This window comes from Aquila chrysaetos, chromosome 15 (assembly GCF_900496995.4).
Source record: "Aquila chrysaetos chrysaetos chromosome 15, bAquChr1.4, whole genome shotgun sequence".
NCBI classification, from domain to species: Eukaryota; Metazoa; Chordata; class Aves; order Accipitriformes; family Accipitridae; genus Aquila; species Aquila chrysaetos.
The window spans coordinates 15,755,030-15,772,342 of NC_044018.1; the positions used below are offsets into that span (position 1 = coordinate 15,755,030).

The following is a 17,313-nucleotide window of genomic DNA, read 5'->3' on the forward strand; positions in this document are numbered from 1 at the left end:
AAACATTTGTAGAAATGAGTTCTCGGTTAGCTCCGTAGAGTCTGAGCTCTCTCTTCTACCATTAGCATACTTACAAGCAGCATGTTACTGTTTGAAATTTTGTCTTTAACCTGATGCATTTAATGTTTTATTCCAATGTAATTTTTTCTTTAACAGGAAAAGAGCAACATGGAAATAGATATGACATATAAATTCAAAGTTATGCAGCAGAACCTTGAACAAGAAGAAGCTGAACATAAAGCCACAAAAGCACGATTAGCAGACAAAAATAAGATCTATGAATCTATAGAGGAAGCAAAATCTGAAGCCATGAAAGGTATGTATTTGACATCACAGTTGGACTTAGGTGTAAATTATACAAAGTAGGTAATATAATCTTTCGATGCTAGTGGAAGCCTAAGTGTAGGCTTTTTTTCCTTGATTCCCCTGTTCTTTTTAAAGATAATTAGTGTTGTAAAATCAGTTGTAGTCCCTTTGTCCGTGCTTTTCTAGGTTAAAGACACACTGGTGTAGTCTCAGAGTAAACAGGTTCTCCATTGCACACACTACTAACTCATTTGCTGTGTTAGTGTATTCTGAATTAATTTTTCTTAAATTTATATTACTAAAACTGCTTTAAACATTTTTGTTAGAGCTTATCTGTGTTCTTATTCAGTGTAATCATACCTTGTTGTGTCTTCCTAAATAAAATATGCCAGCAACTTCACAATTTAAATATGTAGACCAGATAGAGTTAGAAATGGCAAAGCCTTTGCTGCACTTCCATAGTCGCAATGCATATTCTGGTGCATCTCATGACAATTGAAATCTCTTGGAGAGAGGGATAGTTACCAAACAATTCCATAAGATGGCTCTTACTTTTGAATTAAATGGCTTATGTTTGTTGCGGCTACTTAAAAAGCTACCTACAGATCCTGTCCTTCTAATTGCAGAGCATTCACAAAAATTTTGAGCATGCAGGAGTTCAAAAGAAGCCAAAATGATTCAGTAATAGTGGCTGAATCACTTGGCATATCAGGTTCCTGAACAGCTTCAACTCTTTAAACGATTTCAAATTATTATAGTCAAAGCAACACTTCAGTAGATTTAGATGGATTATTTTTAAAGATCCACCCTTTTTATCCATCTCAGATGTGTTGCAGATAAACTGGAAGTTCTCTTGAAACTCAAAAGTAGGAAATAGCTATCAGTCAGGAATGCTTGCAAAAGCATCCTCTGGGTGTGGGTTTACTGTGAAAATTTGAATGAATCCCTTTTCAGCAATCTTTCTCTTCAGTGTTAAAAAGATAAACATGTTGCTTATTGTTAATATGGGATAGATGTCCTCCTCCCCTTGCCCTTCAAAATCTGCTGGTTTACACTGACTGACATCTTAAATCTCTTACTTCACAGAAATGGAGAAGAAACTTTTGGAAGAGAGAGCTTTAAAGCAAAAAGTAGAAAATCGGTTGTTAGAAGCTGAAAAGCAGCGCTCCATGTTGGACTGCGATCTCAAACAATCACAACAGAAAATCAATGAGCTCCTTAGGCAAAAGGATATACTAAATGAAGATGTAAGGAACACTGACAAAAGGAGTCTCGACTGGAACCTGGTTTTCAATATCCCAATATTTTCCCTGTTATAGCTATATTTAGGAATGTTTGTGAATGAGAATGGCAATAACTTTCTCCTCCTCTGTATTTGGAGCTTTAAAAAAATCTACTTTATGGAGTGTGGTTTCATTTTTCTGAAATATTTCAGCGTTATTGATCTTAAGAAGTTTTTCTTCTGGAATGTAAAATGCTGTGAGATTGACATGTTAAAACTAGCTTATTTATTGTCTGCTAATGCCTTTATTCAGGAAGCAGCTTTGACTTATCAAAAGATGCGAGCATGTTGTGCAGAAACATAGAGGAAGTCAATATGAAATGCTGTTTAAATATTGCTTTCCTGTGTAGGTCTGTAAAATTCACAGGTTTCTGTTTATTCTTCAGGTAAAAAACCTGACATTAAAAATAGAGCAAGAAACACAAAAGCGCTGTCTCACTCAAAATGACCTCAAGATGCAAACGCAGCAGGTCAACACCTTGAAAATGTCAGAGAAGCAGTTAAAACAGGAGAATAACCATCTTCAGGAAATCAAATTAAGTCTGGAAAAACAAAATAACGAACTCCGCAAGTACGCAGATTTGCTCTATATGTTTTAGTAATGTTACTGTTTGGTTTGGGGCAGAAGCTGAGAGCAATATTAATTTTAAACATGTGCTGCACAAAATACGCTGTTCTATATTGCAAAACTTAATTGTTGTTTAAAATAATTTACAGTGACTCTAGCTGAGATTTGCCCTAGTGATTCAGCAATGTATAGATTTGTAGTAAAAGATGTTTGTTATCCTGAAAATCTTTAAAAAACAAGGTTAAACACAAGAGTGTGGGGACTTCAGGGAAACACTTACTTAACAGAAGATCTATGTACTTTTTTTTAAAATGACATAAGAGTTCAGTGAAGAGGAAAGTTACTGGCATTATTAGTCCAGGAGACCTTATTAGAGTTGGAAATGAATACTAATACAGAGCTGTGAAGCATAACCATTGGAAATGCACAGTACTAAAGATGTTCAAACACATCTGTTGGACCTTCAAATAGGAGTTGTGTTAAATCCCAGCAGTTCTTCAAGGTCTTACAAGTAATATTTGCACCTGATAATAAATAATTATTTTTTTTTAACTTTATGTTGACTTATAAGCATTCATGTATCAGATTAATCTCATTCTTAGCTCCTTTATGACTTCCGATGGTTTATCTCCTTGTGCTTTATCTTTTCTTTCAGCAGGATGTAGTTACTCACGTAGAAGGCGGCTACATGTGACGGTTGCTGTAATGTGAAACACTGGCAGGAATATTTTGTGCTACATTACTGTTCTTTGTTATGGGTCTGACTAATTGACTTTCTGAGTTGTTTAATAACAGATGAATTCAAGAAATGATGCTTGTCAAAGAACACAGGCATGGTTTCACAGACTGAGATCTAGCAAACGGGAGACCCAAAACAATCTGTCAGATCAGTGATGTTTTACACGGAAATAACATTCTGTTGGTGGCTGTTTGCTTTATCAGTGTCTCTTACTGGTTAAACCATGTGACACTGTTGTAGTTTGTGTGTTAACAGTATTAAACTGACTTGTTATTAGTGCAGTGTTCTCAGCTGTACAAGTGAAAAAGAGAGCTGGTAACTAGAGGAAGCCTCAGGTTTAATTGCTGACCATACTTTTGTCAGGAAATGACTGAAGATCTTAAGAGTGTGAATGCTGTCTTTTCTATTTACTAGTTTGGAATATCTTCATATCTTTTCTTTTAAAGTGTGTTATTCCTTTCTAGGGAACGTCAAGATGCAGATGGACAAATGAAAGAGCTTCAAGACCAACTTGAAGCTGAACAGTATTTCTCGGTATGTTTTATGCTTCTTTATTTTTATACTAATCTGTTTACTAAGCTTTTCTTCTTCCTCCTTAGCCATCAGGCGTTTCACATCTCTAACCTAAAGCTAATTCTTTTTCTTGTGTCTGTCTTCAGTCTTGTCTGCAGCCTTGCCATCACTCCTTGTTCTTGATCACAGAGCAGTGTGAAAGAGCTCATGTTAAGAAATGTCCCAGCTTTGGAAGGGAGTCCCAAACACAGTTCAGAGGGAGGGAGGAGTCAAGCAGCTTGTTCTTCTACAGTGTGAATATTTTTCTGCATGTTTCAAGCCTTTTGCATTCAGCATATCTTCCATGCTGCATGGAAGAGAAGAGCTGTGTTCTCAGAATCACATGGTGTGACAAAACGTGGGCATTTAAGGCTTGGAAGGAAATTTTTGCATTACAGCCAAACTTGGTAGAGATCTGTTGGAGTTTTTGCTTTATTGTGATAAGGTACAACAGAATAAATGAGTATTGTACTTAGTAATCATCACTAGCATATGGAGGTTAATTTATATTAACAGTGCACAGTTAGAGGCCAAAAGGCTTGTTTCAGAATTAAAGGAAACTTTACTGTGGTCTTCAGGTCAGTGAGGAGAAGGACTATACGAAGTTTTAGTAGGTCAAAAAGTTGCACACAGTAAAGGAGAGAAAGGGAGAGTTGAGGTCAGTTGACTGCTCTCGACAGGCCAGAGAGAGACTGTCTTGAAATCCCTGCAGTAAGTCCACTTGCAGTTGTCTATCACTTTACCTGTAGTCAGTCATTTGAGTGTACAGAGCAATATGATTTTTCTTTCATTTCCTTTAGAGTTCTAGATTTGTATCATTTTCACAAAATTTTGAATTTCCAATGCTTTTCTAATCTGTTTTCCCCTTCCTCCTGTGCTTCTTTTTGCTCTTTAACTGTCATGTTCGTTTCATGGATTTGTATGGTTAAAGTCTAAATTCTACATACCTACCTATGTTAGACAAAGATTTAAAATAGTAGAGAAAGATAAATTAATGATTTTCCGTCCTTCTGATACTTCTGATTTTCTATCAAATAGTGACTTTTACATTTAGAGTCTCTTTAATAGTATGTTTATGAACACATAAAATGTATATCATGCATCTATCAATTCACAAATACAAGTTACAAAAAAGAACAAAAAATAACTGAAACATATTTGTGAATGATGATGATGTTTAGTTAAATTTAGAGAAGGCATCGCACAATTATACTATAATTGAGTGTGTGATTAAAGAATTGCATACAGTGTCATCTTGTATCATTTTTTTGTGAACCTTCAAGCTAGAATATGCAAGTCATGTCCTTTTCTTTCCAACTTTAAATTCTAGACTCTGTATAAGACGCAAGTTCGAGAACTTAAAGAAGAATGTGAGGAAAAGACCAAACTTTGCAAAGAAATGCAGCAAAAGATACAAGAGTTACAGGACGAGAGGTAGGTTTTACTAGTTGTACTAGTAATACATAAAAGATTAGGATGACTTTTTGTTGTTTTCTCCCCCCCCCCCCCCGCCCCGTAACCTGCCATTTTTAAAGTTAATAATATATATTAATGATTTGCAGAGATTCCTTGGCTGCTCAGCTAGAGATTACGTTGACAAAAGCAGATTCAGAACAACTTGCACGTTCCATTGCTGAAGAACAGTACTCTGATTTGGAAAAAGAGAAGATTATGAAAGAGCTGGAGATTAAAGAGATGATGGCTAGGCATAAACAGGAACTTACTGAGAAAGATGCCACCATAGCCTCTGTGAGTAATACGAATTGTGATTTTGGTAGAGGTTTACATGACCTTGAGTTTTATTTGCAGTTTGAGTTATCCATTGTTATGTAGCTTACTTAGAGGTAAGTGATATACAAGTATACCTGACATTTTAAAAATGTTTGTTTTCTTTGAATGAAATAAAAAAAAAAAAAAGAAGTCTTACAATGTTTCTTCGATGCATCTCTCTGATCATTCTTTCTTTTGTGCCCCTACCCCTCTTACAGCTGGTCCTCTTATCTTATATTCAGGTTTCATTCTGAAGCATTTCCTTCTGTCCTGTAATGCTTTCGTATGCCAAATGAGTTTTGTTACATGGTCACGTGCACTTTTTGTTTTGTAGTTGGAGGAAGCAAATAGGACACTAACTAGTGATGTGGCTAATCTTGCTAATGAGAAAGAAGAACTAAACAATAAACTGAAGGAAGCACAAGAACGTATGTATTCTCTGAACCAAATGCAATTTAATTTGAAACCAGTTTTGTTCTCTAATAGTACTATTTTCTTTTATGAGTTTTCATATAATTTTTTCTTAATTACCTTGCTACAGAAATTACAAAGCTGAAAGAAGAAGAAGCAAATGTAGGAAATATTAAAGCACAATTTGAGAAACAGTTGTTGAATGAAAGAACTTTGAAAACCCAGGTAAGCAAATGTATCTAAATGAAAGAAGAGATAGTGTTTGTGAATCAAATAATTTTTAATAGAAAACTTTCCATGGTAAACTATCTATATGTACCATTAATGCTTTATTCTTTTTTGCCCCTAACCCAAAACATAATGATTTTTTTTTTTTCTGCTAAGTAAACTTTCAGTGTAGTGAAGCTGCATCCTCGTTATTTATCACAGAGGAATTCCTAATCCAGATGTAGTGCACCAGCAAAAATCTTAATTTCAGTCAAAAGAATTCATATTTTACTGTTTTCCATCTTGATTTATATTTCTCTATAAGTTCCATAAAACAGAATATTCCTGATTTTAATCCAGATTGTTTTTTAGAACAAGTGGCATTTTAATCCAAGGATATATTTTGGGGGTAACTAATGAAAACCGAAGGGAGTATTTAAATGAATAGAAGTGTCCACAGCTAACGCTTGCTTGAAGTGCAAATGGCATCATTACCTTCTTTTCAATTTTGAATAATACATTGAATTAAAGCAACTTTATACTACTGAATTGCATAGGTCTTAGTTTACAGTTAGATTAAAAGTGTCTGGTCGTGGATAGGAAAGAAGACTATTTCTTCATGATATAAATGTGTATTTATTGGTGTGGTTTTTGTCATTTTTTTCTTTCCCATGGGAAGGCTGTGAATAAATTGGCTGAGATCATGAATCGGAAGGGTCCAGTCAAACGTGGAGCTGACACTGATGTAAGGCGGAAGGAAAAGGAGAATAAGAAACTGCATATGGAACTGAAGTCTGAACGAGAAAAGTTAACCCAAATGATGATCAAGTATCAGAAGGAAATCAATGAAATGCAGGCAGTAAGACCCTTTTGCAAATATAAACATTGATAGCATTTTCTCTAATTCTCATTGAATTGATACAGGCTTTAAGGTAGTGTGTACAGTCTCTATTCCTGAATTTCCCATGACCAAAAGAAATATGCAGTGTATATATTGAGATTAGCTGCAAAGTCTGCATAATTTTCTACTTATGTTTTCTCTGAGTAACTGACCATTGTGATAATAGGAAATCTTGTAATTTATCCTTGCAGCAAATAGCAGAAGAGAGTCAGATACGGATTGAACTCCAGATGACTCTGGACAGCAAAGACAGTGACATTGAACAGCTTCGTTCACAGCTGCAGTCATTGCACATTGGTCTAGACAACAGTAGCATAGGCAGTGGACCTGGAGACGCTGAGGCAGATGATGGATTCCCTGGTATGTTAATTTTATTAATATTTCTGCATTAATTGGGTTTATATCGGTGTTTTACCATAGAAGCTGAAGTATTAAATTAACGGTCTGATGATTCTGTGGCTTTTCATCTTTGTGTATTTCTATCATCTTATCAATGCTTCAATAGTGATCACTATCCACCTACTAACTAAATTTGTCTGTAATCATACTTCATCTTATGTTTATTTAAAGAAATGTCTTTAAAAAATTCTATTGTACTCCATTAAAACTAAGTATTTTTTTCCACTTTACTGTGGTGGTTACTTTGCCATTACTGTGCTAGGTGATGAAATGTAAAACTAATACTCTCTTCTTAGAGATTCTATTTTGACTTCTTTTCTACCTTTTTCCTCCTTTTATGCTTTATGTTTAGTCCATATCACTCAATCCCACACTATGGAATCCATGTCCTTTACCTACCAGCACTCTTCTACCTCTGTCAGTATTGCCACTAAGCCTTCCAGTTCTCGCATGCTTCTCGATTCTGATTCTGACTCAGAGGAAGAACCTTTGTCTTGTTCCCACAGCCCTACAGAAGTTGATAGCACAGGTGACATCCCTGAGACCTTGTTTGGTTTTGTTCTTACTGTGTCCTTTTCTCTGTTTCAAAACTAACGCTATTAATACATTATTAAAACAAACAAAAAAATCCAAACAAACAAAAAACAACAAAAAACAGTAAACACACTGCAGTGGCACTAAACATTGCCATCGAAGACATGAAAAAGTTTGCATGAACAAATAACTGGCCTGTTTTCTCTGAATGTTTACAGATGCTTGCTGCCATTTATAAAGCCACCGTTTTTATTAAATCATTGAATAAATGAACTGGGTGGCCTTCTTTTCAAGGTAGCCTCTATCCAGTATCTGCAGCTATCTGTATGACCCTAAGATACTGGTGCCAAAGAGTCAAATCTTTGTGTTTAAGTGAAGTGTGAAGACATCTAACTCCTCACCATCTAAATTTACATTATTTGCTCATAGAAATTGAGTCTTCTGAGTATTACATTGTTTTGCCTTAATTTGAATCTTATATTTGATTCTTGTATGGATGAGGCAAGCAGAATTTATTCATTTTTCCAGACACATAAAGCATGTAATGAAATGATATGGCTCTGGTAAAACAGAGCTTTGTGTTATTAATTCTATATTCATTTTATATGACTACACATACGCTGTGCTGAACAAAACTTCTGTTTAGTGTTAATGTCAGAGGTGTTTTTTTTAATTACATTCAAATTTCTGTATTTCACTTGAGGTTCCTTTAAAGTGTGAATAACTTTCCACTGAAGGCGAAACTTGTTTTGGGATATTGACATTACTTCATCAAACTAGAGTAAAGAATAATGCATTTCCTCTATTTTCCTCATTCTCTGTTTTTTTGCTGTGAGGCTTCTAATAAAAGAATTGTTAAGTACATACATAATTTTTTATTGTTAGCTGCTGTTATGGTATCTGCATGGTTTTGTTTTGTTGTAAAGCAAAAAGCATATCTAAGCTAGGACTTTTTGCTGACATAATTACAACAGATTTGAGGTGTGATGGTTGTGTTTTGTTGGTTTTTTTCCCTCCTAGTGCTTATAAGCACGTACTATGGAAATTTTGGAATATTCTGCCCTTTCTCTGATCTGTTAATATACAATGGACACCAGAAATGAAGAAGTGTAATCAGAAACTCTTATTTTGTCCAATTTCATGCGATAGTATTAGAGATTATAGAGAAAAATAGGGAAAATATTAATGCATATTTTTTCACACCATTAACAAACTACATGTGCTTCCTGGATGTGGGGAAGGATTTCTTGCATCAGCGTTATGCTTGCTACTCTTTGCATCAGGTGTAGTTGAAAGGAAAAAATTGAAGTGGCAGGTATGGGGCAAAATACACGTTATAGAACTACTTTATGTACTTGGTATGTACATAAAAATGTGTCATCAACAGCAATGCTTCTAGAGCAATAAATTTGAAGACAGTGCATATCTGAGTAAATAACTTTGCTTCAGGTCTCTCCAGACAAAATGAGAATTCTATGAATACTTGTTATGCTATGTTAATCATGGGCAGGAGCCTGCAAATGCCCTCTGATGAGAAAGAAAATAGCTTTTGCAATTTTGGAGCATGTTTATGCTCCTTTCATGCTTTTGTGCTTGTTAATACTTAAGGCTTCAGTATTTATGACTTGGAGGTTCCTCAGCAGCAGTAGAGGTTATCTGCTAGGGTGGGAAACTCATTAGAAAAATACTGTGATTGAGTAGTTCTTTTTAATAAAACATAGGGGAAATAAATGCTTGTATTAAGTGCAGTTATAAAAATAGGGTCAAAGCTTATGTGATACTATGTATCACCAAGCACTAGGAAAGTGTGATCCTGGTGAGCTTTTGGTTACTACTGAAAAGTGTATGTCAAACAACAGCTGAGCTGTTAATACTGTTGATAAATCCAATCTGACTAATGTGCTAGTGTAGTATAAAATACTGCAAGTGTGTGAAAAGGCAGTTGAATTTAGGCAGGGCCTAAGGATTAGCCAAAAATTACTTATTTTGGATTAGAAAGCCTAGGAGATTTAGGCAAAATTAGAAAAAAACAAAACTTTACAGAGCAAAAAATACAAATGGCAGTACTAAACTTCTGAAATTTTACCCAGCATATAGAGGATATAGGCTATTTGTGGTGGTAGTTTGCCTTTTTTGTCTTGAACTGGATGTTGTGTGGTCTGTACTAATATCTTCAGATGCTGTTTTAAAAGGTAAAGGTTGATAGACATAAGCATTTTAAGTCTTGAAGAAACTACTAAAGGGAATGTGTGTGCTATAATTGCAAGTTTGCTCTTCCCCTTCTTCCTTGTGCCTACTACTTTTTTGTGATTGCATTGTTGGTTATTGGCTGTATTCAGGAATACATGATTTAATTTATTCCTGAACATTTACTGTGATAAACCTTGCAAGGCCTTCTAGTTTTCAGTAGTTCATGTTCTCATGTTTGCTCTGTTGCTTTATTATTGATCTTTGATAACTATTTTAAAATGTATAGTAGTCTCAAAAATAATGTTTTGTGAATATTTATGTTCTTTAATATATATCTTTTTTTCAGAATCAAGATTGGAAGGCTGGCTATCACTGCCTGTTAGAAATAACACTAAAAAATTTGGATGGGTTAAAAAGGTAAGAAAACCAGATTTATGATCTTGTTTCATGTGTAGTCTGGGGTTTAAACTTACTGCAGGTTTTCAACACTTCAATTTTTCTTCGATATGTGTTTTCTCATTACTTAAATGTATAAAATATGTTAGCTGGTATAGCTATGTCTGAGAGGAGCAGGTTAAGACAATTGTAATAGGTTAAGACACTTCTTTGTCCAGACAGAGATGAGAACAGCAATTCATGATCTTCAAACATACATGATCTTGTACATTCAGCCATAAGCATTCCCAGCAGTATTACGTAGCTGGAATTCAGCAGAGTCTGGAAACAGATGCCCTTGACAAAATTCTTTATTTAGGAGATAAAACTAACAACTACTCATCTGCCTTGTGCAGCCTTCAACCATTTACTGCTTTTCAGTAACCTCTTTGATGCCCAAAGGATAACATACACATTTTCATACGGGTTCACTTAGTGCTTAGTCAAACTGTTCATTCTGGGTAAAATTGTGGAAATAGGAGGTCTTCTAGGTAACTAGCTTTTTTATGAAAATTGCTAGCAATGCTGGTAAGTATAACAGTGATCTTTGTGAGTATGATCCCTATTAGTTGTGAACTGCACATGTAAAATAGGCATCATAAGATGACAATTATTCTTACTACCTGTCCAGGTGAAAATTAAATCAGTAAAATATAAATGAAAAGCTTTTATCTTACTTTCTTCCAGACTTTCATTTTTATCTTTTCATAGGTACTTAAATTTGTTTAAATTAGTCTGATAACATAAATTGATTTGTCAGGTTATCAGAATTTTGTTTGTTGTGCAGTGAATTTATTGGCAAATCATGGACTTAGCATACAGTACTACTATTGTCCATTTAGTTACCATTTAATAAAATTGTAGAAAAATATTGCTGTGACATCTGTGGTAATTGCTGTGGCATCTTTGACATCTGTGATGAGCTGGATTAAAATGTGTATTTTATGCTTTTCTGTCTCCTAACAGTATGTAATTGTAAGCAGTAAGAAGATCCTGTTCTATGACAGCGAACAAGATAAAGAGCAATCTAATCCCTATATGGTATTAGATATAGAGTAAGTATTATCATGTGAGATTCCTTCTTCTGATTTGTAGGTGAACTTTGGAAAGACTTTGACTTGAGGTCCAGCCTGGGAGCATGTCAAATGGGACGTACTTTTGTAATTTGAACTATGGAGCTGGGACCTTAGGTATCCGTTCTGATGAAGAATTGCGTTTGCTGTAAGCAGTGGTGCAGCAGTAGTATGGTGCTCAGTCTGATACTCTGATACACTGAGTTCTGATGTAACTGAACTGCTTCTACTAGCTCGGCTAGACCTACTTCACATATGCATTATAGCAAAAAATGTTAAGCAGAGAGGCTATAATTTTCAGTGTTTGTACATTTTGACTTAGAACATGTCCTTGCAGGTGGGTTGTATAGTTAATTAATTTTTTTTCTTAACAAAAGCAGAATGTGGATATTCAGAGGTTGGAGAGTGGGGAGAGGATTGTGTTAGAAAGCAATTGACAATCATTAAAGTCACATGATTTTTGTTTTTCAGTGCTGTCATTTTTTTTGCAAATACAGGTGGATACTCGTGGCTTCTTTTTATTTAGGGTTGTTGGAAGTTCATGTGCAGGATTGAAAGATAGGACTTTAATCAAGTGATTAGAAATTTGTACTGCCAAATCTTTAATGGCTCTAAGCCTTAATGTGGTATGTTGTATCCTAACTTAATCTGTCAATTTAAATTTATCATTTTGGTAACATTAATTTTTGTCCTTATTGAAATAATTTCCTACAGCAAACTCTTCCATGTCCGACCAGTCACTCAGACTGATGTGTACAGAGCAGATTCCAAGGAAATTCCAAGGATATTCCAGGTATTCAGTAATAAATTAATGTTTCCAGTGTAACAAACATGGTATTTCACACATTGTCAAAAATATTTTCATAACTTTGTCTAATGAAGTACTAAAAAATGCTTGAAAAAAAATCGATTCCAGTGTAATTCTTCAATCTTTCTACTTGGAAAATTACTCTGAATTTACATTTGTCATCTAGGAGTACCGAGATTACTTTGCTTTGATTCTAGATTCTATATGCCAATGAAGGAGAGAGCAAAAAGGAACAGGAATTTCCTGTGGAGCCCATGGGAGAGAAGTCAAATTGCATTTGTCACAAAGGACATGAGTTTATACCTACTCTTTATCACTTTCCAACCAATTGTGAAGCTTGTATGAAGCCACTGTGGCATATGTTTAAACCTCCTCCTGCTCTAGAATGTCGCCGTTGCCATATCAAATGTCACAAAGATCACATGGATAAAAAAGAAGAGATTATAGCACCTTGCAAAGGTAAATAGCAAGTATATGAATATGCATATAGTCGCTGGAGTCACAAGGCGTTCTAATAGCTCAGAGGATTCTAGTAATGGTCTGACACCAACTAAACATAAACAGGTAGGTTTTTCTTTTATTAGTACGTAGCCGTCAACCTTTCTAAGGGTGTCTACGTGAGGATCATCTCACTGCTGTGAGTTAATGGCATGTGGCCAATATACGTACATACCTGTTGTGTCGTCAGACTCATGCAGTAAAGCGTGGTAGTTGTAAGACTGCTCACACTGTGTGTTGTGCTGCATTGCTGTGCGAAACAATACTGTTAGTGCGTGTTATGAAATAGATGACATCCAGTGAAGTTTACTCTTTGTGACTCGTTACATAGTTTCTTGGGCTCAGGCACACCTCTTTGTGTTACCCTTCCTTGGTTTGTTTCCCTGTGAGTATGTATCTTCCATAGTACTAAGTTGTTACCCTCTAAATGTAAGGAGGAGGCACTGTCAGCAGGCAGGAAACTTAAAGTCTGGCAAAATCTGGTTCACTTCGCTTTTGATTTCTCTGCTGATTTCTCTTTGTGTTGACTGTGAGAGTGTGGTAATCTGACAACTAATTTTTGATGTGGGGACATGTTTAGAATAATAACAATATTCATTTTTATTTTAAAAATTCTTGTTACAGTGTACTATGATATTTCAACGGCAAAGAATCTACTACTGTTAGCTAGTTCTACAGAAGAACAGCAAAAATGGGTGAGCCGACTGGTGAAAAAAATACCCAAGAAGCCTCCAGCACCAGACCCCTTTGCTCGATCTTCTCCCAGAACTTCCATGAAGGTACAGCCAAACCAGTCCATCAGACGACCAAGTCGACAGCTTCCTCCAAACAAGCCAAGGTGACACAAGAGCTGCTATTTAATTTATTGTTTTAAACGTTTTACTACAATTAAGGACATATATGTTGATAAGGATAATTGACCATGAATATTGTTGATTGACCATGAATATTGTTGACTATTGACATGTGATCTAGCATGTTATCTTTTATAAACCTCAGTTAAGTTATAAGAAGAGCCATGATGTTTGTTCCTTTGTTTAAAGGACCTTGCATTACCTGTTGGTTAACCCTACTGTACTGATAATGTATCCTATTGCTCTTACGTGTAACAGGCAGAACTTGTAGCATCATCTGTAGCCTAATATTTCTGTGAACTGGCAGCTAGTAGGGAAAGTATGGTTTAACTAGGCAAAGAGTCAGTGAGGTGTGAAGATCTAAAAAAAGAAAAGAAAAAAGAAAAAAAAATAAGGTTTAACAATTTTCAAGATGGCCACTACTGTACCTGTTTTGAAGTTGTGGTCCTAATGAACCTTGGAGATAATTAGGTGCCTTCAAAAAGCAGTCTAGAAGGCCTTACACGTAGCAAAAGACTACATGTCTTCTGTTTCTTATTGCTTGGTTTTGAGGCAGGTGTTTGAATTCCTGCCCTGCTCTAAGGTTAGACACCCGACTGCGGATTTGCATGTTAATGTGTGTTTCATCTGACCAAATGTGTATATATCTATGTCTGACTCCATTTACAGTTGATGTTTAGGAAGAGTTGTTTGCAGAATTCATGTCCTCCTACTGTAGAAAAGGAGCATACAGCATGCTTTTGGACATCTGCAGTGAAAAGCTAGTTCAGATGAATCTCCCTTTTGTGTCTCTGCCCATGCAGGTTGCGCAGCATGGAACCCATCGGTGCAGTGGTAGGCACCTGTCTGAGCATTGCTTGTGCTTTTTGAAAGAGAGCAGGAAGATGGGAGGTGGGGGATCGCTATTTAGTCACGTAGCTGGAGTACTTGCCAAAGGGTGGGAGAATGGGTTTCAATTCCTTATTCAGCCTAGAAGGACTCATGCTCATGTCTCATAGTTCCTAAAAGAATAGTCTTATCAAGTTCCTCTGATTTGGGAAAAAAAATGTCCATACAAAAACCAGTAATCTATTCCTAGATCAGTTTTAAGGAGCAAAATCCTATACTGTATTGTGGAAGTGATAACATTTTGCAGGTAGTGCTTATGTGATTGCACAGTACGGAATTTCTGGGTTTTTTCACTTTGCTTTTTTCATCACCTAGAGTACTAGCTAATCCTTGGTTATATCAGTCCCCAGTTGTTGACAGCCTGTGAAAAGTTTGATCAGTTCAGCAAAGACTTAACATTTTTTCCCAGAGAGATAATTTGTCAGTGGCTAGACAGTATTGCTCTCCTCGTTTCTGTGACCAGACTGCCACCAATATCTCAGCTGGCTGGTTGAAAACTGGGTTGAGTGAGTTGCCAGCATTACAGCGGGGAATGCAGTAAGCGTACTCTTGCTGTGATGATGTTATCACAAAAGGACTTTATGCTACGAAGAGTTAGATCTTAAAAAAATACTGGTATTTTAATGTGTGGAAATGCACAGTGAAGTACTCAAAGTAACTTAATTTCACTTCCCTCCTAACTTCCATACAGTCTAATTTTTGGTGATTTACTTTAGATACTTAAAAGAAAGCCAGACCTCATAATTTGGATTTTAAGTTATTAGATTTTTTTCTTATTATAACCATGAAGGTTAAAAGCTTTTTAATCACTACTCTTTAGGGATTGATTATCAAAGAGTTTCTTTGTGCAAAACTAACCAAAGTATCAATGATCGGATTGAAGCATGAATCAAGAAAACATTCATGGCAACTTGTGGGACAAGTAGAATGTGTTTCTTCTGCATAGTGTTTACAATCTAATTCAGTAGTGTTATTGTGTTTCTTACTGTTGACATATAAAGACTATATTATAAATTCTGATTCTTTTTCCACAGCTATTCTTAGGTGTTCTGAAAATAATTTTTCTCCTTCTAACACCCTTCTTTCAATCTTCATGACCTTCTTTACAAAACGCTTTCATAACACATTATTTACTCTTACCATTCTTTTTAGTTGTGGTCCTCGTCCACTGCGAATCAGTCTTGAATGGGTTTTTTTCTGTCTATGTGTTTTTCTATCTGTATATTTTGTAATGGTGGGAAAAGGAGGAGGATGAATATTTCTGCGTGTAAACCAGTTTATTTTTGCAGTTAAACTTTCCAAGTTAGCTTTGCAAATGTACCTAACAGATGGAAAAGTGTAGTTCTCTGAGGTCATGTCACCTATCACCTTACTAATGCAAGTCTGTCAAACCAGTGGAAATTTGTACGGTTTAAACACTTTTAATTAGAAACCACATACTTATAAATTACTGTAATTGCTATAGCCATTTTGTATCTGACTGGTGCTTCTATGAGGCTTTTGTGCAAAGGCTTACTGTATGTAATAATTAATTTTCTGTTACGAACTTTATTAAGAATGAAGATGTAGTTGCCAGTTAAATCTGGGGACTGAGTGGCTGGGGACAAGCTGGCGATGAGCCAGCAGCGGGCCCTGGCAGCAAGGCAGGCTCTGGGACCGCACCAGGAGGAGCGCAGCCAGATGGTTCAGGGAAGAGCTTATCCCCCTCTGTTCACTCCTTAGTCTGCAGCGAGGTACTGCCTCCGCGTTTGCGCCCCAAATTGAAGCCAGACATTGACAGAACCGGGGAAGGTCTGTCTAGTGGAGGCCACCAGAATGGTCAGAGCAAAGGCTTGAGGGAGCTGGGCTTGTTCAACCCGCATGAAGGACATCTCCAAGGGAGGGTATCATAGCAGCCTGCTCCTGCCTGTGCGGGGGGTATCGAGGAGACAGAGCCAGGCTCTCCAGTGCTGCACGGTGGGAGGCCGAGAGACAAGGGGCTTGGCTGGACCAAGAGAGATTCCAACTGGATAGAAGGAAAAGCCAATGCGGACAGCCGGGCAGGGAGGCAGGCTGGACAGCCTCCATCCCTGGAGGCTTTCAAGACCTGATAGGACAGAGCCTTGAGTAGCCTGGGCCGGCCTTGTAGCTGACCCTGCTTTGAGCAGGAGGTTGGGCTAGAGACCTCCTGAGGTCCCTTCCAACCTGCGTGGTCCAATAAATGCTGTCCTTGCTAGGAATTTCACACAGTGGTTGTTTCTCCAAGGTTTTCGTGGCTGTTGTTCTTCGTGATGATCTAAGGAAGGGCAAACCAGTTTTTGATACAGACCGTACAATTTCTGTTTATCCATTGAGTTGGATTATGCCAAAAGGATAATTCCAAATTGAAAAAAATCGACTTTAATATATTTTAATGCCTAATACATTCTTTAAGTGTTTGAAAAATTACTATAGCCATAGTTCATAAAATAAATGAAGATTGAGCCTTTTCAGAGATACATCACATTTCAAAGTGTAAAAACTTGAAAACTTGAAAACCCAAAAAACGCCTGAAACCCATTTTGTTGAAAGCATGTGAATGACTATATTAAACACTGTAGCATGTTTTAGTTAAAACACACTGAAAGCTCTGTTAGAGTAAGGTTTCTATCTCTGCCTCCTATGGTTGGCAGATAATCCTGATTTAAAATCCATTGAGCTCACTGGAGAGATGACTAGACCAAGTTTCCTTTCTTGTAGCTGTAGCAATTAAGACGTTAGTACTTAAGATATTTGTCTAAGATCCTTCAATAACAACAGAAAGAGATGAATGCTTCTAGGCAATGATTCATCCCATCTCAAAATAAATGTCTAAAATAGATAAAATGACTCATTTGCTGACAAGGTTTGCCTCACTTGCTTTCTTTGTTCTATGGTGAC

General features: G+C 36.4%; 1 protein-coding gene and 1 long non-coding RNA gene across 5 annotated transcripts in view; both read left to right on the forward strand.

Annotated features, from left to right (window-relative positions):
- The window catches only part of ROCK2 (Rho associated coiled-coil containing protein kinase 2), a 110,726-nt gene that overhangs the window by 80,732 nt on the left and 12,681 nt on the right, over positions 1-17,313 (forward strand). For 3 of the 4 annotated variants that reach the window (XM_030037574.2, XM_030037575.2, XM_030037576.2), the window contains 16 exons: positions 157-316; positions 1,393-1,553; positions 1,975-2,159; positions 3,360-3,429; positions 4,778-4,881; positions 5,010-5,196; positions 5,552-5,645; positions 5,759-5,853; positions 6,515-6,694; positions 6,928-7,096; positions 7,488-7,664; positions 10,206-10,276; positions 11,261-11,349; positions 12,082-12,160; positions 12,373-12,634; positions 13,298-13,511. In XM_030037574.2, the coding sequence (XP_029893434.1) occupies positions 157-316; positions 1,393-1,553; positions 1,975-2,159; positions 3,360-3,429; positions 4,778-4,881; positions 5,010-5,196; positions 5,552-5,645; positions 5,759-5,853; positions 6,515-6,694; positions 6,928-7,096; positions 7,488-7,664; positions 10,206-10,276; positions 11,261-11,349; positions 12,082-12,160; positions 12,373-12,634; positions 13,298-13,511 (2,297 nt within the window). The remainder of the gene's footprint in view (positions 1-156; positions 317-1,392; positions 1,554-1,974; positions 2,160-3,359; positions 3,430-4,777; positions 4,882-5,009; positions 5,197-5,551; positions 5,646-5,758; positions 5,854-6,514; positions 6,695-6,927; positions 7,097-7,487; positions 7,665-10,205; positions 10,277-11,260; positions 11,350-12,081; positions 12,161-12,372; positions 12,635-13,297; positions 13,512-17,313) is intronic. The other variant, XM_030037578.2, reaches the window with a different exon arrangement.
- Positions 13,518-15,927, forward strand: LOC115351148. Its single transcript, XR_003926711.1, has 2 exons — positions 13,518-14,684; positions 14,731-15,927. It is a non-coding gene; the product is annotated as an uncharacterized LOC115351148 (long non-coding RNA).